Raw genomic sequence first — 25789 nt, 5'->3', positions numbered from 1 at the left:
TAGATATACATTTACAGTTAATGTTAGTGGCATACATAAAACACAATAATAATAATAATAATAATAATAATAATAATAATAATAATAATGTATTCAGTTTTGTTTTGTTTTTAAATTGTGGAACATTTACGAGCTTCAAATGAATTGCATAGGAATAAATGCTAAGAAAATATAGCAATATTTAACACAGGATTCAAAACAAGTTATTTATCATCATAGTTTTTCATATGCATTTTCCCATGTTTAACTTTACAGATTTCCCCCCATTAAGATTTACATGCAGTTAAACCCCTTTTCAGTCAGAAAACAGTAAATATATTCTGTACAGCAATATTACATCTTTATACAAACTTGAGGAAGGAAATTAGATGGCATTTTCTTTCTCTTCTTCCAAGCACTGTATTTAGCTTTTGTTTTTACAGTTTACTTGTTACCTTCAAACCACAGCAAACACTCTGAATGCCTTGCCTCCTGGAGGATTCTGTAAACTACAGAAGGGGAAAAGTAATAACATTTCATATAGGTTAGTTTGTATTTTAAGATCCCAACCTCACCAAGCACTTATTCTAGAGATAAATCTACCCATACATTTAAGCCATCTGCAGAGGCCCTGGTCCTCCCACCATCAGATGTGCAAATAGACATTCAGAAATTTCTATCTGTATTTCCATCTGTACTTCCAAATGCTCAATACTGTCTGCTGAAGTAAAACATCAAGTTCTCAATAAGTGCAACCCTCCCAGCAAAAAACAGAAAAACAAACACACTCTTGTGTTCAAGGTTATTACAGACCCATGCCTGATAGCATGTAAAATTATGATACAATTCAATAGCTTAGCGCTATCAAAAACAACTACTAGGGTCAGAAATCCTGACACACATTTTATGACATAGGCAGAGTAGGCCTAATGTCCACAGTCTGGGAAGCCACCAGGTTTGCCACATCCTGAGCCCAGCTAGCTCATGCCAGCCTGGGCAGAAGGTGCGGTTGCAGATTTTGTCATTATATTTACTATTTACCAAACAAGGCTGGCATAGCAGAGAGAAGAAAGATTGGATCCCTTGGGAAATCCACAAGGCACTGGTCCAGCTCATTTAGGGGCTTCCTACTGGCTTCTGCCCACAGAGCCGGAGCCTCCCCACCAGTAGATTCCTCTCCAGCAATGAAATCCAATGGATAGGCAATTGCACACTATCCTAACCACCACCACCATTCAAGCCATCTACACTAGGGAATTGGGATAGTTCTATCATGCTCTTTTGCAATTTTACAAATTTAATAAAACTTATTTTGTTGTTTATTTCTACGTGACACCAAATATATCTTCTCTATACCTCTACACATCATATGTGTGTGTGTGTGTGTGTGTGTGTGTGTGTGTGTGTGTCAATCTAAAGAAGGTGATTATTTACAGTAAACAGCTATTGCCCATCTGATTTGGGGAGTTGGGGGTTGAAATCCTCCTGTGTAAAAAAACTTAGCTTCCTACACTAAATAATTAGGGCACAATACAGTCAAAGTGAAACACTTCTGCTTTTAAATGCCAACTCTATCACTGAATTAAATGAGATTTCACATGCTTAATGTTGACAGGATTTTGCTGATAAATAGTGGATATAAACGTGTATACCGAGGCAGAAGCAAACCTGAAAACCCTGAAGAAACTCAATGGAACTTTCTTATCAGCTACTATGGTATTTGCTACTGGATCAACAACAAAGCAGTTGTTTTTATTCATAAGCAGCTTTTAGGGTTATGATTTGAGCTTACGGGAAACAGGCAGTTCTGATGGTGCTGCTTCTCCCTGGCAATTGCCATTGTTATACAACTCACGTCTGGTTAATTAGCATTAAGCAGAACACAACTATTGCAGGATTAATGTAGGATTGCAGAGAATGGCAGGTGTGTGCATGTAGATAGTAAACACTGGTCTTCAAAGTCACGCTCTGTACCTTTCTGAAAAAATCCCATTTTGAAATGAAGCAGTATACATCCTTCTTTTATCTACTGGCATAACGTCAACAAAGCCTCCTTCATTCCGAATCACTCCAGCATGTAGAGCTGTCCGGCAGATACTAGATGCCTAAGAAAATTAAAATAGAAGGATTTTTTTAAAAATTAAAAATCAAGTGATGGAACTTTTATCTCTCTCTCTCTTTTATGTGGTTTATGTAGCACCAGGGTATTCACCATCATTTTCTTTGGGGAAAATGTAGTTTTAATAAAGACGAAATGACCATGCATTGGTAACTATGAAAGGTACTGGGTAACTCATAGTTTGCATTTAACACACTTTACTAAGCAATTATATATATATTGGTTGCAGTACAGCCCCATGCATAAATAAGACTGTCTAAAGTACTTTAAAAGTTAGCATGAACATTTCATATAGTATTACAAAGCCTTGCTTTATTGCTGTGCTGTGAACCCTTTGGCATTCATCAGCATTTAACAGGTCACAGAATCTGAATACCGAGCTGCTTAATCATTTTCCTTCTTTCACTACTCAGCAAAATTCCAGATACTTACAACAGCATAGAATCAGTCTGCAAAGGCATGTTAAACACTTATAAAAGGATCTTTCAAGCCTTTATTTACATAGATATTTATTATTGATGACAGATGGAATTCCTGGGAATTTTACCTATTCTGCTGTAGAAAGTTATAAATGTGCTCTCAAATATATAAGGAGAGATGTGTGTATATCAGTGTTTTTCAACCTTTTTTGGGCAAAGGCACACTTGTTTCATGAAAAAAATCACGAGGCACACCACCATTAGAAAATGTTTAAAAAATTAACTCTCTGCCTATATTGACTATATATAAAGTAATTCTCTTGAATTTTTCAATTTTTCCCACGGCACACCAGTCAACATCTCGCGGCACAGTAGTGTGCCACGGAACAGTGGTTGAAAAACACTGGTGTATATAATTCAAATGGCAATCAGATTGTCAGTATAGTTGAAATCGCCCTATACTATTGTACACGACTGCAGTCACCAGCATATATATTGTAGAAGGGCATGATCACATTTCTGGCTTTCATCATTACTTGACAAGTACTGAATAAACCAATATTGCCAGAGTATTTTCTAACAAACAAGTGATGGTAAAAGCAATAAAAGTGAGCCATGGAAACATGAATTTGGCAGCAACCATTTCTAGCTTATATGACTGCTAGTTGTGCCTCATTCCTTCCCCAACATGATGCCCTCAGGATAGTTTGGACTACAACTTCTATCATATTGGCTGGAGCTGATGGAAGCTGTAATCCAAAATATCTGGAGGGTACTGCGTACTGATATAGCCAGTCACTACTGAAACTCCTGTTCCAGTGATATCTACACTGGCAAGGTCATGTCCACAGAATGGAAGATGGCAAGATCCCCAAGGACATCCTCTATGGGGAGCTGGATTCCGGCACCAGGCCAATTGACAGACCAACTCTGTGTTACAAAGATGTCTGCAAACGTGACATGAAGTCTGCTAACATCAATCCCACCATGTGGGAATCCCTTGCAGACAACCGCAGTGCCTGGAGACAGGCAGTTAAGTCATGTATCCATAGCAATGACCAGAGTAGAAATTACCGCTGGGAGGAGCACAGAGACAAGAAATGCCATGGTGCATCTGCAGCAGCACAACTGGACACCTTCATCTGCCCCGGCTGCAACAAAACATGTCACTTCCACTTCAGTCTCTAGAGCCACAGCAGGTGGTATAACCTTCCAACAGTTTGGCTCTACCCCCAAGGGCGCACTCCCCCATTGTCTCCCAAGGGAGACAGATGCCAACAGCAACTGAGACATGTAAGTGTATGAATGGAGCCACAGTCAGCTGAGGAGAAGAGCCAGTCAGTGAAATCTTTCTTGCTTTGGCTTTTCTTAGTCCGCTTGTGTTGTGTGGTCTACTTTCTGTTTGCAGTTCAACATTCCTCTTGACAATTTCAGATCTTTCCTAGCACAAAATATGTATTGCGGCCATGTGGCATCCTGAAATAGGTTTTAATTGTTAGGGTTTACCACACGGATATGGTATGTGTAAAAGTATCCCGTGACTGGAAAGAAACTGAATATAACTGAACTGTATGTATCTATACTGGTTCACAATTGGTTCAAGTGGCTAAAACAGACAGCAAGCAGCTTTGTGAATATAGTGTCTGTTTGCACTAAAAAATTAAATCAGAGAATCAATGTATATCAATGGATCTAAACTGGAAATGAAGCCACATATTTTTAATGATTCAATTCCCCACCTGCTAAGCTAGTATAAATAAATAATAAATAATTGTATAAATGCAATTATTTTACACTCCAGATTTAGAAATATGTTATCTTACTTACATCAGAATAAATTCTTGATCCTATCACTCGAGCATAGTGTGGATTTGCCTGCATGCAATTGTGAGGACAATAGAGCCTTGAAAATCGAAAATAAAATAAAAACATAGACAATTATAACTTTTTTCACATGTAAAGAACAAATTTTTGATCATTTCATCCAATGAAAAGCACACATAATGGAACAGTTTTATGTCCATGCATTGTTTTGTTCTATTATTTGTACTGTTCTCTTGGTCATATGGGCTTTTTACACTATGGACTGCTTGAAGATTTCCCATCAATTCTGGCTTTGCCATCAGTTCATAGTACTTGTACATGCTTCAATGTGCACACAGAACTCACTGTGTGAATGGGGAAGCGCATTTTTATGAATGGGGGCTCACAGAGTTCCACGTATGTATCAACTACAGAGCAATCTGACTTAGTCAACATAAGGAGTGGTTGTGGTGAGCAAATGGCCAAATCCAAAGATCTGCCAGGCTCCTTTTCATTTCCCTTTTCATTTCTCCCCATAAAAAATGTTTTAATGGAAAGGGGGAAAAATATGCCTGTTCCAGGACTGGCATAGTGGCCCCCATCTGCACCCTCAGTGTATGAACTTATATTCATAAGGTTCAGTATAATGCCAGCAACCTGAAGCTCAATATATAAGGAAGTCTAATGACTCTAATAGTTCTAGTTCAACATCACCATATGGTTTGTAATAGCCTTTCCCCTGCATTGTGATAGGAATGGCAATTAAACAACAGACATAATTAAATAGCTTACCTCGGGCAATGTGTGGCTGGTTTGTAAAATGGGCATAATTGTTCCACAGTTGTTTCACAAGTGACAGCTTGCACTGAAATTTTAAAAAGCACACTCAAATAAATGTTAATAGATTACATATACATCAATGAATGAGTAATACTGTATTATATAAATTAATGCTAACCTGGCACTTTAGAGACTGTGAAGGAATTCGCAGACTGGTATTTGCTACAATAAAAACAGAAACGTAGCTATTATTACCAATATCCATATATTTGCTTTATGTATGCTCTCCAAAGTGATGTACAAGGAAATCATAAAACAATTGCCACAAACATTTTTAATAACTGAGCGAAAGGGAAAATATGTTGTTTGAATACTTCTGCAGCTGTGTAGAACAGTGTTTTTCAACCACTGTTCCGCGGCACACTAGTGTGCCGCGAGATGTTGCCTGGTGTGCCGTGGGAAAAACTGAAAAATTCAAGAGAATTACTTTATATATAGTCAATATAGGCACAGAGTTAATTTTTTTTAACATTTTCTAATGGTGGTGTGCCTCGTGATTTTTTTCATGAAACAAGTGTGCCTTTGCCCAAAAAAGGTTGAAAAACACTGGTGTAGAAATCCACTCTGCAAGCATCTTTCTAACTTATAGTGTAGTGCTTTACATGTCTTCTCTGAAGTAGATTTCATTAACTTCAATGCATCTCATACCCAAGCTTGAATAAGAATGCAGCTTTAGGCTTCTAAATAAATAAATAAATTCAAAGAGGCTGCATAAACATGTATTTAAGTGCTAAACATTTAAGAACACAGTGTTCATCCAGCCTAAAGTTCCACTTACTGAACAGGAGATGGCAAAAATTATAATGCAGAAATTTTGGAGGGGTGAATGTAGTGGCAGCCAGGTTATTTCAAAAGACCAGAGGATTTCAGAAAGACTGAGATGACTACTGAAGAAATTTTCTGATTAGTATTCAAAGTTCATAGATACAGGTACTATGTTATCTTACAACAGAACAGTAAACAGTGACAAGTATTATATGGTAAAACAAAATCTCTGTTCAGGGTATATATTTTTATTTCACAACATTTATATATTGCTTGAGTATAAAAGCAGCTTTATATGGCAGAAAAACAGAATTTACATTGGTTTTGAATATATATATATATATATATATATATATATATATATATATATATATATATATATAATACACTTATAGGATAATATATTAAAAACCTGAGACCTACATACAACATTTCTGGCTGAATATTTGTATTTTTACTCACCCAATTGACTGAACTCCATTTCTATAGGATTTAATAAAATAATTTCTTCTTCCTTGCCTGGTAACGTCAACCCAGCCACCATCATTATCTAGGATGCCATAATGTATTGCAGCTCTGCAAATGCTTGATTGCTAAGATAGAAAAACACAGAAACAGAAATTAAGATCCATACCCGAACAATTATTTTCCCCATGACATTTCTAAAAGGAGGAGCACCTCTATTCCAAAGCAAACTCTTGTGTTTTTCCTCATATTCTGGCACACTACAAGTCAGTCATCAATTAGTCATTTACAGTTTTATGCTATCAAAGATGAGTTAGCAAATGATACCAGATATATTAGGTTGTGTCCTACTAAGTTCTACTCAGAATAGCCCTACTGAAATCAATGGACCTGAGTTAATCAGGTCCATCAATTTCAACATGTCTATTCTGAATATGAAATCAATCAATCACTTTATTTCAGCTTTAAGCTCATATAATATGAAAATATGAAAGACACTGGATACAACCCAGTATGTCTGACTATACTTGTGAATTCTGTACATGAGGTGCTAACTAAATCTCCAACTCAAAATGAGATAATGAGTAAAATCTCACCAAACAGTTACCGGTATCCTCAGGTATTTCTATCAATTTTAGCTTACTTTTCACTCAGTTCTGTTTACATAATGTTTCGTCTATGATAGTGTGCATTAGCTAACCTCCTAGATTTAAAAAAAAATGTAATCAAATGGTGCTACAGTGAGTGTTAATTTTAATATTTTTACCATGTCATAATGTACACTTCCAACTACTTTGGCACTGCTGTCCAAACAGCCAGCAGGACATTCATACCTAGAGGGGGAAATAGTTTGATCTGAGAATAATGGCAAAAACAATGAAATTTAAAAATGCATGTAATCCCAGGGATTCTGGGTAAACTGGAAGGATGCCCTACCTATTACAAGTTGTTCCTTTGCACTGGTCCCTTAGCCGTACTTCACAGGAAACAATTTGAGCTGGGGGAGAAAGTGGACGTTATTATTGCAGTGTACCACAGTGTTAGAAAAAACCAACAACAAAATAAAACCGATGATAAAAATGAAATTGACTTACACATTTGTAATTTGCTTATGACTTCATTTCTGTCACCATCATCGGATGCTGCATGTGACCTTAACCGATTTTGTGATGAATCCTGAACATGTGACTGCTGCCGTTCAATCTCATTGGTTTCCATCTCTGGAGAGTAACGTCTTTCTGAACCTTCTGTTATAGCAAACAAATGGAACAAATGCCATTTTTTAAACAACAGTCAATTCCTGTGAACCAGAAATGGAATAGCAAGTATGTCTTGCAACTAGCCATGAGGAAGCCAAAGCAATCTGATGGAGGTCTACTTGGAAGTAAGTCCTACTGTATGTAGCTTGTGTGCATACAAATGCAGCTTAGTACTTAGTACCTCCAGGCCCTGCTGGGAGTAAATATCTCTCACTACAATTAATGGGACTTGAAAATGTTTAATACTGGCTGGCTTGTGATAATTGCTTTTACTATCATGTCACTAAGTGAAGGTTACAAACAAAAGTAAATGTATTAGGATGCAAAGCTACTGACACAATGAGAAATTATCCTCTTCAATCTGGAGATAATGAAGGTGCAGGCTTCTCCTCAATATACGTGGTTCATTACAATGTCTGTAGAGAGCCAATTTATAGTAGTGAGGGGTGGAGAGCCTATGGCCCTTTAGATGTTGTTGGACTCCAGCTCCCATTGTCCCCGGCCAATGGCCAAGTATGATGGGAATTGTTGTCCAAATACATCTGGAGGGCTATAGCTTCCCCATGCCTGCTGTATGCACTCAGGAAGCTTGCAAAGCCAACGTTCCAGATTACACAGAGAAAACCCTATTCAAGCACAGTTCTACACAGGGAAGTTCTTTACTCATTTTCTAATATGTACATGTTGGTCAGCACTCCAATTACAGTGGTACCTTGGTTTACAACCATCATCCGTTCCAGAGGTCCGTTTGTAAACCAAAACAGGTGGTAATCCAAGGTGCACTTTCACCAATGGGGCCTCCAAAATAATTTGTTTGCAATCCAAAAAAAAATGGGTTGTAATCCAAAAAAAGGTTGCAAACTGGAACACACACTTCCAGGTTTGACGTGTTTGTAATCCAAAACGTATGCAAACCAAGGCGTATGCAAACTAAGGTACCACTGTATGCTACATTTTATCCCCAGATAGAAAGTGTGAAAAAGCCTTCTGTTGTGTTCAGAAGGTTCTGAATTAGGATAAATTTAGGTTGCAATCCAATGCCTGCTGACTTGAAAGTAAGCCCAGTAGGAGTCACTTCTGAATAGACATATATAGGATTGCACTGTTAATGAATTCATTGTATGATTTTTGGTCTTTCTTAAAAGATGGAATGAAATAGGTGTCGATTTGCAAAAGCTTTTTGGTACAAATTGTTACAGCCAAATATTCATTATGTTTTTCTGACCATCCAAGTCACTTCATGTGGAGTAAAAAATATGAACAAGCCTTTGACCAACACATAGAATTCCCATGGAATCAAATGATCCCTGCCCTCTCCCTAGAATACCAAGAAAAGTGGCAGCAGATACAATTTAATTTGCTGAATACACACCTTTATAACAAAGATTTTCTCTACAGCCTCCTCCAAAACTAGGTGGACATGCAGAACATGGGCGACCATGCTTGTATGGTGCATGCCCCCACCAATTACCCCTAGGGGAGAAATGCTATTTAGTGAAATATATTCATGATAAATATTTTGTTTTGCACAGTTTAATAGGTCTATCACTGACCTAATAAGGACACAGGCACTTGTGACTGTGAAACTTCCTCTCACCCAACTGGGGTGGTTGGTTCACCTGGACAGCTTTTTAGGGGGCACAAGTCATACCTCCTAGATGGTGCCGTAAAAGTGGCACAGCTATAGCTATGGTGACGTCATAAATGGTAGATTTGCTTCCAAAGCATTGCCCTAAATGGTCTGAGGGCAGGGAGGGCAGAGACATGTCTTATCAGGCCTTAATAAGCTTTTGATATAGTATTTTATTGAGCTACAGGAACAATTAATGCATTTGGTAAGTAGGACAATGTGATCTATAGTTGCAACATATATAGCTAATCCCCAGAAACATGCTCAGAAGATTATCCTTCCTGCTGGTAGAGCCGAAGGTACAGAATAAATTGCTTGATTTCACAAATGAGGGCTGAGGTTGATAACTGGCCAAACTGAGGGGTATTTTTATTTTTCCTAATGAGAACAGAAGAGAGGATACATTGGGGTGCATAGTCTTTGTGTGTGTTTTATGCAGGCTTTCTGCCCAGAAAGTTATGTGGGTACAGCATTGTGTGGGGTCTTTTTCCTTCTCTTTGTGTGTGCTGTGCTCTGAAATGCTGATCATGAGCTGCACGAGGGGGACTCAAACCCTTGCTTGGAAGTGTCCTTGGGGACTCACAATAGTGGGGTTGATTCTGCCTGTGCGCGTGCCAATGGCCCTTGTGGAAAGGGGGCATTGGGGTATCATTTTCCTGAATTCAGTGGCTCCCCCCAAGTCTGTCATGCATGCACCTGTCTGGCACAGCCCCTCATTAGCATATTTTGGTGGTGTTTCCATGGAGGTGTCTGGGAGGGAGAAGTGGTGTTTGCTATTTTTCTCCAATCCTTTGGGTACAGTATGTGACTATCATTCTGCTAACACAGTAGCGGTATATCTCCCTCCCCTCACCAACCTCAAAAATATGGAGTATAGGTCCGCTCTGCCCATGCTGATCCAAAGCCAAGGAAGAATGTAGCCAAGTGCAGCCTTATTTAACACCATGCAAAATTACCACAATGCAGGTGAACTGCTGCCAATCAAATCCCCTCTAATCATCTGTTGTGAAATGAGCAGATTGTGTATATAAATGGAGCTGGCAGATTTTCGAGAATGCTTGGAATGTTGTAATTTTGGACTAAAACAGATTTAGGTTGGAGCTTGCAAAATGCAAAATGTGTTACCATTGCACTGGGTCAAAGCTCCACTAGAAACAATGCAACACATTACAGAAACTCAAAACAGAAAATTCAGTCTGATTTTTCTCTGTTATCTAATGGATTAAAAGTTCCTTTGTCCGTGGGCAGACAATGGGTGACTTACAGGGAACTGCTGGGTTTTACAGGGGAGGGGACCCAAACGGAAATGAATGGATTACTTAAGGAGCCAAGTTATGGATTGGTTGCAATATCACCAGATATATGACATGTTTAAATGAGAAAGAATGGATTTCTGGACCAAAGCTCACAATTTGAAAAAGAACTCTTACAAAATAAGGATAAACTTCTGTCTAAAATGCATAATTTTTTTATTAGAATGGGATACAAAAGACGAGCAAGGTAAAGCTCCAATGACACACTGGGCAATAGATATAGGACACAATATAGATCTTAACCTCTGTGAGTTTTGGAAAAGTGACCTGAAATTTACTGCATGTTATTCATTGAAAGAGAATTATTTGAAAATGATTGTTAGCAGGGCCCTAGAGTGGTTTATGCTGGGAGTCACTGACCATGATTCCTTGGTGTATGGTCAAACTCCCAGAACTGGAGGAGTGGGGGGGCAGCTGCATAAACACATGTTTTGTAGTGTCCCCCATAATTCCTGTCTGTCCCTGCTTAGCCTCAGACCCCAACTGGGAGCTGAGAGGGATACATGCCCAATGCCTAAGCCAAGGTTTCCTACACCTGAAATTTAATAAAGTTGTGACCTAATTTTAATCCCATAATTATGCTTTGTTGTGTCTTATTTTTCCAGGCCTGGCTCCTGGGGACAAGGGGTCTGCGACTGGGCATGCAAAAGGTTATTTATGTATGCAACAGCTCTGGCCTGTGTTTTGTTAGCCCCAAACTGGAAAGTGAATGAGCTCCCAACTAAAGAGGATTGGCAACTTAAATTGATAGAATATGCAGAACTTGCACATTTAAGACAGAGAATAAGAGAACAAGAAGAACATATATTTAAAGAAGAGCAGAAAACATTTTTGAAACTAACTGTATACAGCTGAAAACGCTGGCAGCACCAAGATAAATTCAACAGAGTAAATAATTTTTGATGGATATAAAAGTGGAAAACTGATGTGAATGATTACAGCAAAATATGCAGGAATGTATGATACATAAAATGAACCATGGAAGAAGTCATTGGATATTTTAAAGTTTGTAAAATGTTTATTTTGAAATGTAAAATTGAAAACTTAATTTAAAAAGTTCCTTTGTCCTTTCTAAATAAACACAGGTGTCAAGGTTTAATTATGTGTAACAGGGCACATTTTCTGTGACCAGCTTCCATGTGGCTGGGGTAATATTTTAATGACCCAGCCACATGGGCAGTGGCTGATATATTTATAAATGTAACAGACCCCCCCCCCAATGCTAAAAGAAAAGAAACTTTAGGGATTGGGAATATGGAATAGGGTGTTAAATTGTCACAAACCCATGTGTACCTTATGAGATTAAAAAGCAGCTTGTGTGGGGAAATGATAAAGCAGTCCCACCCCCCACCATTTCTGTAGTCCGGGGATGACTACTAATCTTTGGTCCTGCAGATGTTAGATTATAACACCCATCATTCCTAACCATTTGGCCTTTGGCTGGGGCAAATCTAGGGCTGAACATCTGGTCCAACATCTGATGGGCCATGGGTTCTAACCCTCCCAAAGTAACCCAATAGTTTTCTGTTTTTTAAAAAATGGCACTGGGGTTCTTTTATACCTATCTCCGTGTACCAATGTACCATAGCTAACTTCTTAATCTGTCATATATACTTACTTGGGAGAATAATTGCACACCAGGTAAATGGCTTTGGGCCATATCTGTCCCCAGACATTCATGTTATGGCACAAATTAACTGCACAACCTATTCTGCTACTTGTGGCCCATACCACCTATTGGACAAAATGAAATAAAGGCAGTTAAATGCCTGACACAAATAAAAACAAATTAATATTATAATACTATCCATAAAACTTTTTAAAAAAAAATACAGGCAGTACTGCAGTCATAGAGAGAGAAGAAAAATTAATATAAAGTTTTAACACACTGAATAGTCGAGGAAACTATATATACTGCAGATCTCTTGCTAGTATGAGTGGATTCTGATGGGATTCCACTTATTTACATCATCTGTTGATCTCAAAAAAACCCAATACAGCTATGGTCTTTGATCATGCATAAAAATGCAATTATTTTGCTCTTAAAAGCAGAATGGATATATACATACATACATACATACATACATACATAATATCACTTGTATTCAGTGTCCCTTTAAACAAAACTTGCTTAAAATGAATTCTGAATGTTTCATTACTAAATTCTATACTTGTCTCTTTAAACTGAATTCATGACACACTGGGCCAGTTCACATGTCAAGGTATACCACAGTTAATGGCTTTACCGTGAACAGGCCAATTTTGCCTGCTTTGCCCATATGTGAGTGGAAGAAAAGAAACACAATCCCTGGCTTAGTGTTATATCCGAAGCAAAAAATTCTCAAATATCAGTGTTGATATTGGGAAGAATAATGCATACCCACCTGTGTATAATGGGTACATACAGGACCAGAGCATCTATAAGGGCAATGAGGGTTGCATTCTTGAGGATAAGGATAGCTGAAGTCTCTCACTTCATCATACCATGCTTGGACATGAAATGTTAGAGGTCTATATCTACAAAAAAAGAGGAACCAAACAAAACTCAGAAATAATTCAAACAGACACTGCAATTATCAACAGAGACAATGTTCATATGACATTTTTAAGGAGAACCTTTTTTTTTTACATTATTTGAAATAATGTGTAAAATATATTTATTTATACCTTCCCCAGTGTGCTCCCAAGTTCTGTCCAATGGATGGAAGAAGACTTGCAGGACCATGTTCCCAAAGACATGTCTCAGCCCAGGATTGTGCTGATCTCTCCAGCTCTACATCCCATGTCTATATTTGAGGAGGTGGGGAGAGAAGGGAAAATGCAATTGTTTGAAAGTGTTTTAAGCTTATGAAAGGGGACATTTTGTGATGCACATGAACAAACAACCTATGACGCCACTTATCCCAGTGAAATATGACTTCATTTGGCAATTAAAGTTGCACAATCTAGAATATTATGTGTCAAAAACAGCAAAAAAAGAGTCCTTGACCGTATTTATCCTACAAAAAAGTAGGAAACAAGCAAGACTTTGGAGTGAAAAGTTCATTCTTATAATCAAGGCCTAAACTGAGACATCTGAATGAAAAGCCACAAGATATTCTTCATACATTTTTCCATATATATGTATTGGACCCCCTGAAGATTCTATATTTTCACAATAATCTGTGTTTGGACTCATGAATTGGTTGCCAGATTCCAAACTGCAAGAAGGTTAGTTTACTTATAAAGATTTTTTCAACTATCAAGCATCTAAATTGTTAATGCCACATTTGCTGCCATTAGCTTTTGTGCCCGTTGCTAACCTGAGAAGCAGATTGAACTGGAATTAGTGGTATCACCAGATTTCATAATTAGTCAGTCCATATGTCAAATCAAATCTGTTCATAACTCCCATCTGTATAATGAGCCTGACTTTGACCCAGTGAAGTGATAAGGGTTTTTTTTATAATTAAACTAGTGATTTTTACAAATTCAAGAAATTCGATGCTTCAACAAATTGTACAATGCTGCTCTAAAGCAGAGATTCGGAATCTGTGACCCTCCAGATACTGCTGGACTCCAACTCCCTTCTGTTCCAGCAAGCACAATTCATTATCAGGAGTGATGGGAGTTGTAGTCTATCAACATCTGATGAGCTACAGATCCCCCTTCACTGTTCTACATACTTTTTTGGGAGATGTTTCCACTTTGGTAATAATTAATGGTATCCTATAGCAACCACCGACACGGATGGCACTGTGGGTTAAACCACAGAGCCTAGGGCTTGCCAATCAGAAGGTCGGCAATTCGAATCCCCGCGACGGGGTGAGCTCCCGCTGCTCGGTCCCAGCTCCTGCCAACCTAGCAGTTCGAAAGCACGTCAAAGTGCAAGTAGATAAATAGATACTGCTCTGGTGGGAAGGTAAACAGCATTTCCGTGCACTGCTCTAGTTCACCAGAAGTGGCTTAGTCATGCTGGCCACATGACCCGGTAGCTGTATGCCAGCTCCCTCGACCAATAAAGCGAGATAAGCGCCACAACCCCAGAATTGTCCACGACTGGACCTAACGGTCAGGGGTCCCTTTTCCTTTACCTTTATTGCAACCACCTGGCAGAAAGGCCCATTGGACTTAATGGGGCATACTTCTGAGTGGACATATATAGAGAATCCCACTGGTAATCTTTCTATAGTATATTCCAGCAAGTAAGGCAATACTTGTGATCAAGTGGGATTTTTACTTGGAATACATTTTCTGCAGTGAATAATGAAGTGCAACTGTCCAAAGCACTTCAAAAGCTGCCTTTGGTGAAGCATTTCATTTCTTGTGTTCACTTGTGACAGATGAACACATACATCCTTAGGAACTGTTGAGTTTGGATAGATTATTCAAAGTCATCCTGAATGGTTTATACTTTTTAAAATAATTAGAATAATATTCTGTTTTCTACATTGCCCACATGGCAAAGTATCCACCTTACTTTTGTATGGTTAAAAGCAGGCAGAATAGTGTATATTTTCTTTAACATTACTGTAGTTGAAACGTATGCATTGCATACGAGCTTGGTGCAAATAAGGTACAGTATTTGTTCACTGAGTACTGATCCATGCACAGTTGCTCAGTGCATTTCCACTAGCTAACTCCTCGATTAATGTTGAGGTGGGCACAAATGTTATGGGACTGTATTGTCTATAAAAGGAAGGAAATACAGACCTCTTAAACTTTGAAGTTAAATACCACTTAATATTAACCATACAATTAAATAGCACCTAAATAATATGGAATTTATCTCTTCACAAGGTATGACCTGGGTCATTGTTGATGTAGAAATAATCACCGTTACGAAGTTAAAATTAATTTGTAATCCATTTACAGTGATTAAATTATTCCAATGTAGCAAGGAAAGATTGAACTAGCTGCAAAACAGTATTCTGACATGCAAAGGTTTCTAATATATAATTGATGTTCTCTATTATAGCCTAATTTCAGGCAAACATCCAAGCAATTATATTAGTATGATTGTACAATAACTGATAGTTATCAGTAGATACACGTTTCCATACTAAACCCTCAAGCTCTATTCAGTTTGCTAAAGTTCATATGTGGCAATACAACCACCTTCATGTTTGTGAATTTTCACCTATTTTCACAAAAATCAGTATGACACAGACACAAAGTTACACAGGGATTTGAATACTGTATGTACATCAGATTTGAATATGAATTAAAATGTGAAAAAAGGATACTATTTCCAGCTGCCTCAGGACCAACCCCCAAGACAGATGCCTTACCCTGAGAAACATGCAACTATCTTATAAAATAATCTTCGAACAATTTACCAGAAATGTCACTGATTTTGGTTTCATAATTGTACTGTGAAATGCTTCTACAAGCAACTTCTAATCAGTATCCTGAGTCTCAGACTAAGGCTTGGTATGCACATCGCATTAAAACAAACTATGGTTAAATGTGAACAAGCATCATGCTAATAATGCACACTGCTCAAAAGTTTCCATTACACTCCTCCCTCACTTCACAGACAGAACAGTTAAAATGTGGCTTTTTGTATCATCAGAATCCAAGCTCAGTGCTTTTTTCACTAAAATGATCCCTGACGTACCACAAGCCCAGTTCACATGGCATGGTAAGCTTGTGTCATCTGTAGCATAGCAGCAGTATAAGTGGAGAAAGAGCTCACCAGAAACACTTGAGCAATGTGCAGCAATACACTGTGCATTTGCATGATTTAACCATTGTTTATTTTAATCCATGGTTTAATGTGAAATCTGAACTGGGCCAAGGAATCACAGAATCTTTTGGAGTGGCATACAGAACACAAAGAAAACCTTTCCAAAGCAATATGTGAAAACCTGTAAAGTAAATTAAAAAGAGCTAAGATTCAGACTTGGTAAAGACAGTAATGCATACAGTTGGCACCAACAAAAGTAAACATTTACTGTGGCATGATAGAAAGCCTCAATGCAGTATTCATTCTAAATATAAGGAGTAGACTCGTAAAGTAAATATCACTGTACAGTATGGTGCTTTTTACTTTTAAAATAAAACCCACTATATTCTTTAAACCAAATCACAATGAATAAGTGAAAGAAGGATACAAAAACTGGATAGGAAATATCATAGCAAAGCAGCACACTTTAATTAGATGCCCAGATCCAGCTAAAGAGATGTAGGTAGAGAAGCAGGCCTCCATTAATATCTCTTGCTGAATATGGAGTCATGGGCTTAAATTTTGTGTGCATTTGCTAGAAAAGATATATACAGACATGAGTACATATCACTGACATACAGGGGCATTCTCACTTTATTTAAAAACAACAATGTGAAGCTTCCTTATTCAAAAATATATTACCTCTACTTCTCATACAATGCTGCAAACTAAATGCCAATAGTAGGGATGTTTGTTAAACAAATATTTAGAGCTCCTGGTTCCACTAGCTGAAGTTGTCTCCACCCATTTTGCGGGGATTCCTCCTTTCTCATCAGTTCCGCCCACCCACTCCACATGTTTCATCAGCACTATCATAGGCACTTAATTCTGGACCCAACACAAAGTATTAATTACCACTTTGAGTAAATTACACACTGTCCAAAACATATCTGCATTATACTGATGGATGTGTGTATACTCTGAAGGGGGGAAATGAGCCAAATTGAATGCCAAAAAGAAGTTGAAAGCTGCATGAATTATACAAATTATGGAACTATGCCCACTTTTGACTATTTTGTGTAATTTATGCCACTAAAATCATGAAGAGGGGGCAAGAACTATGAAGGGCACTGAAACTCCACCCCTCCAGCAATCTCACCAGGCATGGCATGGTTCGTACACTTTCAGGTCTAATTTTGTAACTGTAATGGATAGAAAACAATCACATTGCCATCAGTTTTAAAATGTCACTTTAATTAACCTCTGACTGAAGTTCCAGAGGTGAAACATTGATTTGTTCTTATATACATGCATCAGGTGATTGTGCTAAGCTATGTATATGTGTGTGCATTTGATTTGATATTTTATTTTGGTTAGTGTACTGATTACATGTACTTAAAGCCTGCAGCCCTCAATGCTGCTAAAACGAATCTAACAGAAAATAAATGCACAAAATGAAAGATAAATAAAAGAAAGCTCCTGTGTTTTAAAATTGTTGTTGTCACTTTGATAAACTTTACATCAAGACTACACATCCTTGGGTATCACAGCAGAGATTTACCTACATGCCCTCTTGACCACTTTCACAAGGCAAGAATCTGCTGATGAAAAGTTCCAGATAAGAATAAGTGGATAAGTTGACATTACTCAGCCCTTTGATGCCATGTCAATAGCCTCTGGGTGAAGGCATGGAATCTGGAGCACTTCCGCCAAGCTTTGAAGTAAAGCAGGAAAGTGGAAAGCTAGAGAGGAAGCATTTTCACTTTGAAAACTCTAGCTAGGTTCTTGGTTAAGTGCTCTACTTATGAAAACCAAACACTTAAAACACCCCACAGGCCATAGTACTCTGTTCTTGAAAATGGGAATTGTGTTCATTAGGTGTCTCTGAAACTACTGATTTTATGTTAGCTGCTCTGGCTGAACAGCAGGGTACAGATGCTGTAAATAAATAAATAAATAAATGAAATAAATATACAGAGAAGAGAAAAGAAAGCAGAAAAATATGAAAAGTGTTTTAAATAAGTAGGAAGGCATATTGGAAACCTTTTTTCCAGTTCAATCCTATACAAGCCTACTCAGAAGTAAGTATAGGATTACTAAAACTGCAATCCTATATCAGTTTGTCTGGCAGTAAATCCAAATCAGTAGGACTTACTTCTAAGTATACTCATATAATACTGTATTTTTAACCTTAGAACAGGCCTTTGGGGGGGGGTTCCCTTCAACTCCTCTCAGCTCTAAATCTTCATTATATCTGAAAAGTAATGTAAATATGTATAGAAAGATGAGGCACAACTAAGTAAATAAATAGTGCTAGAACCAACTTCCCTTGCCTACTCAGTAGCTTTTGCAACTAACACATCATCAAAAAACAGGAAATACATCAGCAAAAAAGAGTGACCATGCTAATTTATAATTACTCGCTACTGAAACATGTGAGGCCACATCAGCATTCCCCTGAACTGAAATTGTGACTGTCTTGGGCTGGATCTAGACACATCAAAGAAGTGATTCAGTTAAACGTGTTGTAAACATCATACAGAGAAATTCTGTTGGCGAAAGACGGGACTCCGCATCTCCATCTGGTGTCACAGTGTTATAACACATATAAAGTGTTTTATCTTTACAAATGTAGCTGAGTCCTTGGACTGGACAAGTCTTTCGAACAGATTACTGTCTTTGACACACCTTCAAATGGAAGACTGGTCTCGTGAGACACTTGACCACCCTACTTATCTCCAATGACCTCTTGCTTTCTCCAGCTCTCCTCCTTCTTTCACTTTTCCTTTCCTCCTTTCTCTCTAGCCACATCTTCATCTGTTTCTTTTTCTTAAGCCCCTGTGGCTTCCCTACATTCTTCCCTTTCCTCATTATTTCTGCTAGTCTCACAGCTGACCCTACCTACTTTCTTCTTGCTTGATCTTTGTTACTTTCTTGTCTTCTTCCATGTTTCTTCAATGCCTTCTTCTGTCAGTTACGTGTCCCATCCTTCTCCGAGGTCCTTTTCATGCCTTCTCTGCTGCATTTTATAAGATTCACCTTAAGCCCCTGACACCTTTCCCTTTCAATCCTTTCCAGCTACAGGACTTCATTTTCATTGTCAAATAATGAAAATGTGAACAAAACTACAACCATAAAGATGTGTTGCAGCCTGTGTGTAGTATGTTGCAGCAGGTAAAGGATAGTCTCAACCACTCTACTAGATCCTAATATGTTGACTCCATGTTTCTACTTGACCTTTTACTTCCTTACTGCAATAAAATATCAACTGAAGTCAAAAGTGTACTAACTGTTCTGGGGTTTTTTAATTGTTTGGTTTAGTTACATCACCACTGCCTTTTTAAGGAAGTAACTTGATGCTACAGTTGCTTATCTTCCTTCATCCTAGAGAAAACCAAATCACTACGAAATTTGTAAAAACCATGCATTATTGTTACTCTCCAGTAAACATTGTGCAAAACATTGTGCTCAGTAGCACATGGCCAGGAGCCAGGGAATTCTTAGTTGCATCAAGAAAGCAATGGCACTTATGTTGAAAAGAACAAGTAGAATTGTGGCACTCTAATAAACTAGGGATCTTGTGGGGACTGTAATTAGTTTACTTATTCTATTTATCCTTTGGAAAGTACATCCACTTTCTGCAAATTAAGAGATACATGAAAGGAGCAAGCTTTGCTCATAAATTCAGCACTGCCATATTGTCACATTTTAACAAGTTGCAGTTCCACCCATATCCCTGGCAACACTGTAGCTAGAAAGGCTCTATCTGAATCAAATTAAAGTTTGTTGCTTACAGAGCATATTACTTGTGTTGCAAAAAACAATGGCACTGCTATCCTGTTTACAAATGTAATGCTGGAGAGTTACAATGTTATAAGTGATTGTGTAAATTTCAGTGTTCAGTAATAATTTTCTCATTTGTTCAAAAATAAATGTTTTTTTGTAGGCTTTATATGAATCTTTTGACAGCATCAGTAACCCTCTAACCAACTGAATACAGGTGCATAAGTGTACCTTCATTTAACCCTGAAGGGGCTAAATCCTTTGTGCATGTTCCAAGTGAGGGCATACAAATCATTCATGGGTGCTCATGAATTGTTCCCACCTCTGTCGCCTCCTTCTTCTCCTGTCCCATCTTACCTGGGGCAGAAGAAAGAGTGGCAGCTCCAGCTCCTCAGCATGGCATGCTTTCTTGCTATCACCTTTTGTAAGAAGAAATTGTCACTGGGGATGCTGGGAGGTGGCACCCCTTATTTTGCCTCAAATACATTCAAATGACTCTTTGCGAAGTAAGAGAAGAAGGTGACAACTGCTGAAGTGAACACTCAATGTGCAAATCAAGGGGTACCTATTGATAGCTGCTCAATCTACAACTCATTGCAAGTGATCAAACTTGTACAAGTTCCCCTTTTCTGCTACTTGTGTCATCTCTACCTTTGGCTGCATAATAGAACCCCAACAAAATATTAGCAAATATGACTGATCATACTGCTTGAATAACAGAGTACTTCCAAGTGTTAGCTTCTTCAATGAAGGTAGTCCCAACAAAGAAGCAAATTATTGTAATTATTTATTAAATTTTTATACTGCCCTTCAATCTGAGGATCACAGGGCGGTTTACAATATCAGGAAGTACCTTATGGAAGAGACATTGTTTCGCACAACAACTGCTGTTCCCTATGCTGTCTAATATTATATTTTGAGTAGCAACAATCAGCATGACTTGTGGCACTTTCAACATCTATCAAGAGTACACAGCAAACCAGCATTTCAGTATTCAAGTCACATGCAGAGCACTATGATCACTGAAGAAAACAGACGTTGTCTGGAAGCTCTTCAATTTATAATGCTTTCCTCTGTTTATTTGGTGTGGTAATGGTAACAAATATATATTAAAAATACATTAAACTTGACTATAAAAAGCAATAACAGTTTCTGAAGTCATCCACCACAAAACCTGTGCATACCCTTAAAATCTGAATGCCTAAAACATGTAAAGTGCCTTTCAAATTGTTTCATAGGCTGATATACAGTATATGTCCACTAAAAAACAAAACAAAACCCTGCATAATAGCACTTGGTGTCTGATCTATGGATTTTAAGCTGAATGTCTCAATCCCCATTCTATTACAGAGCCTCAGAAGAGCCCCGACTACACACAATCAGCCACCTCTTCCTCTTTCTCATCTCCATCCAAGCCAATCTTATTTAAGCTGGCATGGAAATCAAAGAAAGATGCTCTACTGGAAAGAAATCCAATCCCAGGCATGCTCAGTTAAAAAGTATCAGATAGCAGATGGTATGAGAGACCTCTGCCCAAGACCCTGGAGAGTTCTCCTCTGACAGTCAGAATAGACAACAGTGGGCTACACCACCAAGGCAATTCCTTTTTTCCATTCAGCCAAGCCACACACTTTCCCAGAGCAGCATGAGGTTAGGAGAGAAGGAAACCACTTCCATGCCACTCTAGTAACATACGACTCTTCCAAATGTCAATGATATGAAAATTGTAATAGCCACCCTCATGCCTTAGCTTGGCAGCAGGGGAGCTCATCATGCCAACTGTTCTCACCACTATTGATATCGCAGCAGTATCCTAGCATAGATAATTCAGCTAATTTGAATTAAAACAAAAACAAAAAACCCATACCTTGAACCCTGAAGTTTTTTGATAACTACTGCCAGGTCACGGATTCTCCCTTCCTAGGCTTGAGAGCATGGTGACAGGCAAGCTTTGGGAATACTTGGAAGAAATTGATTATCTAGACCCATTTCAACACAGGTTTATCCTGGTCTTAAATCACACTTGGTCACTTTGATAGTTATTCTTTACCAGGAGATGGGACAGTACAACTTTGTTACTCTTGCTGGACCTCTCAGTGACTTTGAATACCCTTGGCCATGTTATCCTCCTGGACCTACTCTGTGAGGTGGGAGTTGAGGCACAGTGTAGTAGTTTGAATCCTATCTGAAGAACTGGTATTTTAAAAGCATTGGATGACTGCACCTCAGCCCCCTGACCCTTGTGTTATAGGGTGCCACTGGGGACTGTCCTGTTTCCAATGTTATTTATCATCTGAAGCCATTGAGAGTGGTCATTAAAAGGTTTGAAGCACAGTGTCCACAATATGCTGATGACACTCAGCTTTATTTCTCTGTTACATTTGAATCAGATGAGGCCATGGAGGTACTGAACCAGAATCAAGATGCAGTAACAGGTTGGATGAAGGCTGATAAACTGAAACAGAATCCTGGCAAGGGGGAAGTTGTTCAGCAATGTGCCACTTCTGGATGAAATTGTACTCCCCCTAAAGGAACAGGTATTCAGTTGGGGAGTAATTCATCTTTGTTCTTGGAAGCCCAAGTGGCTATTTTGGCTAGCAGCACTTTCTACCAAGGTGAATGAGGGTTACTGCCAGCCAGTAAGCTACCAGGCCAAGTTCCAGACTGTTTTAACATAGAGCTCTAAAGAACTTGGAACCAGGATACCTCTCTCCCTACTGCCTTGCCCGAGCTTTGAACTCAGCTTTGGAGGCCCTCTTGGTTGTGCCCCTATCCCTTGCTTTTCCAGATGGTTGCAAAGTGATCTTAGGTATGGCACACATGGCCCCCACAGCAATTTTCGGGAACTGTCCAACATTATGTGTGTCAGCTGAAATTAAGCAGTTCAAGGTCCCCATGATTTCAATGGGAGAGTTAACTTCCTGCTAGAAGTCTTCTCCACTCAGTTCAATATGACTTAAAACTGCTGGGTTATGCCCTTAGTTTAAGACATTCCTTAAAAATAACTTAAATAGTTTTAAAAATTGGAATTGATGAAGCCTTTCAGTCTTTATGGAACAAAGTGTTGGGTCCACCAAAACAAAACAAAACACCCCTACTTCATTAATATTGTAACATCACAAACAAACAGTTAAATAGGAAGCAAGTTTTGAAAAACATACAAATGCCAAGTAGTTAACATTTCTTTGTTGTTCAGTGATGCAAACTATTACATTATTTATTTATTTCTGCAAACCAGCAGCAATGCATCCTTACCATATATTCCATATTGGAAGCTTGTGGATACACCTGACCCCGTAATTTATTATGAAGATCCAAGATACTTTGCATATCACTGTCAGTGATAGCTCTTTTTCCTCTTTGCTTGGCGATCCACCATTCACCATCCTCGTCCATGTATTTTTCTAGCATCTCCTCAAATAGTGTTGCATTGGGGAGTACCATAGCTGAAACTGCTTGAGCTATGAATAGCAAGGCAGTTACCCTGAAGCAGTCTTCCACTACACTCTTCATGATGAATGATTTCAAAAACTCCTCTGGGTTAACTCCAAGATAAAGCCTTCTTCCAAGTTGACTTGCTGCAAAAGCAAAAGAGAGTGAGGTTATTCTGAAGCTAAGGTACAGTTAGGAATTAATTTGGTGAACAACAAAAGTGAAACTGTGTTTTAAAGAGGAGGGTTCTAGTGTGGAAGCTAGGGGACTGTCTAAGAAGCCAACTAATGCAGACACCCAACAATTATACTGTATGTATGAGATGATAATTTATCTTCATTATCATGAACTGAAGGATGCTGTACAAATCTATTTGAAGGCACAGTTGCAAACCTGCATGAAAGAAACTCATTCTCTCCATGAAAGCACAGGCAGTCATAGAATTAACAGATTAATTCTGCCCTCATAAGCTCATCTAAAAATATTTTTGTAACTTCAAGATGCATGATGAGCCTAAATAAACATAAGAAGATATCCAAGAGATCATGTAGAAAGCTAGCTTTCTGAGTCAGATTTAAAATGCAAAATGAAAGGCAAAATCTAGCCAAATGTCCTAAATTCATTTATTTGGGAAGAAGTCCCAGCAAATACTGAAGTACTTGCTTGTGAGTAAATGTGCATAGGGCTCTGCTGCATATCTCATTGATTCTCACTGAAATCAATGTGCTTAACTCTCCCACCAAAATGTAAAAGTACTTAGTGTTGGCTCAATCATGCCACAAGTCTGGCCAAAAGGCTTTGCCACACATTTTAAAAATCTTTTCAACGTCCAGCATAACAACAAATTGTAATAAGGTTTTCAAAATCTATAAGCTGCAGCCTAAATTTACTCTACCTTACAATTAATAGTCACCTTGGAGTATTGCTGACACTCTTAAAAATTATTCTAGTAGATGTCCTGAACAGAAAGGGCAGTTCTCACAGAAATGAATTGAGGGCACATCATTTAATTTATATCAACACAGGGTTGCTTAGCTTGGAAAGGGGCCACAACCATATAAACGCTTCAGCATCCCCTGCATTCAAAGCTGTGAAGCAAATGATCGGGGGCGGGGGGAGGTGGGCAAGAAACAGAGCGCGTTTATTACAGTATTGACAGTGCCGTGTGTAATTTGCTTCCTCCCACCTATCATCATATTGCCATCTTAAAGAGTGTGGGGTTTTGCCCATTACGAACCATTCAGACCGGCTCCCTGGTCTTCCTGCGTTTCTGTCACATGAAGGGGTGGGTGGGGGGAGCGCTTTATCTCATAAACTTTTAAAAAGAAAACTTTAGTTGCCCTTATACTAAACAATCACAGCTCGGAATCCTGCAAGACGCCACGTTCGGTCTTCATCCTCCTTTAGATGTTCAACGGTCCATGAGCTTTGATGAAGTCCACCCTTTGCACGCCGCCGCTCCCCCCCCCCCAAAAAAGTTCCCTTTGCCCCGTCCGTGCTGTTCTCCCGAGAGCCAAGCAGCCCCGCGCGCTACTCGGTCGCCTGCCTGCCTGCCTGCGAGCGTGACTTTCCCGCTGGCTACCTTGATCTCTATCGAGGAGGGCGGGAGTGAGGAGGGACTGAGAGGAGAGAGAGAGAGAGAGACGCAGAAGCGTTGCCGGCTCGTTCCTTCACGTCTCCCCCCGTTGCGCTTCGGCAGAACTGCAGTTCATTTCCCGGCAGGGATGCAGAAGAGAGAGCGCGGCACTTCGCCGGTGTGAAGCAAAGCTCTTACCTCGGGCCTCTCTGGGGTCTCTCGGTTGTGCACACGCCTTCTCCCCTCAGCTCCTATTCCACGGAGGAGGTGAAAGGCGAGTTCGGGGCCTGTGAGAAGCGAGCAGGCGCCTGCTGAAAACTTTGGCTCGTCCAAGTTTCTCGCCCCCTCCTTTTTTTTCTTATCCCCTCAGCGCGGCCACTTCCCTGCTTCTCCCGCGCTGTGGCTACGTGGGGGCCTCCCGCCTTTCACCCCCTCAGCGGCACGGACGGAGCACGGTCTCCCGCCTCCAAGTGGCAGCCGCTGGTGAGCCCGAGGAGCTGAGGCGCTGCTCTGTTTCGCCTCCTTGGCCACCACCAGCCCTTTATCCCGAGCTCGGAGGGCGCCCACACCCACCAGGACGCGCCCGCCCTGCTCGTTCACCGCGCCCGCCCGCCCGCCCGCCGGCCAGAGCCACCTCCGGCCTGACCCCGTTTTGGGTGACTGGATGCCGCAGCAGCCCACGTCAGGGGCTCCGGTGAGACGCTGCGCGTGATGTCACTCAAAGACCTGCTCGAGGGCGGGTCAGTGGACAATTAGCCG

The 25789-nt window shown here is 39.4% G+C and overlaps 1 protein-coding gene across 1 annotated transcript; it reads right to left on the bottom strand.

The window, feature by feature from the left end:
- Positions 1–78: 78 nt before the first annotated feature.
- On the bottom strand, positions 79–25434 carry CRISPLD1 (cysteine rich secretory protein LCCL domain containing 1). Its single transcript, XM_033155447.1, has 15 exons — positions 25229–25434; positions 23278–23600; positions 13260–13378; positions 12977–13109; positions 12211–12326; positions 9022–9122; positions 7485–7637; positions 7327–7387; positions 7157–7223; positions 6388–6518; positions 5279–5322; positions 5113–5185; positions 4345–4420; positions 1954–2084; positions 79–488 (listed from the first exon to the last, which is right to left on the bottom strand). The coding sequence occupies exons 2-15, from the start codon at positions 23533–23535 to the stop codon at positions 437–439; spliced, it is 1515 nt and encodes a 504-aa protein (XP_033011338.1). The 5' UTR covers positions 23536–23600; positions 25229–25434; the 3' UTR covers positions 79–436.
- Positions 25435–25789: the final 355 nt, after the last annotated feature.

Source organism: Lacerta agilis, chromosome 7 (assembly GCF_009819535.1).
Source record: "Lacerta agilis isolate rLacAgi1 chromosome 7, rLacAgi1.pri, whole genome shotgun sequence".
Lineage (NCBI taxonomy): Eukaryota > Metazoa > Chordata > Lepidosauria > Squamata > Lacertidae > Lacerta > Lacerta agilis.
The sequence above is the reverse complement of the archived record's forward strand: the minus strand, read 5'-3'. Positions and strand labels throughout refer to the sequence as shown.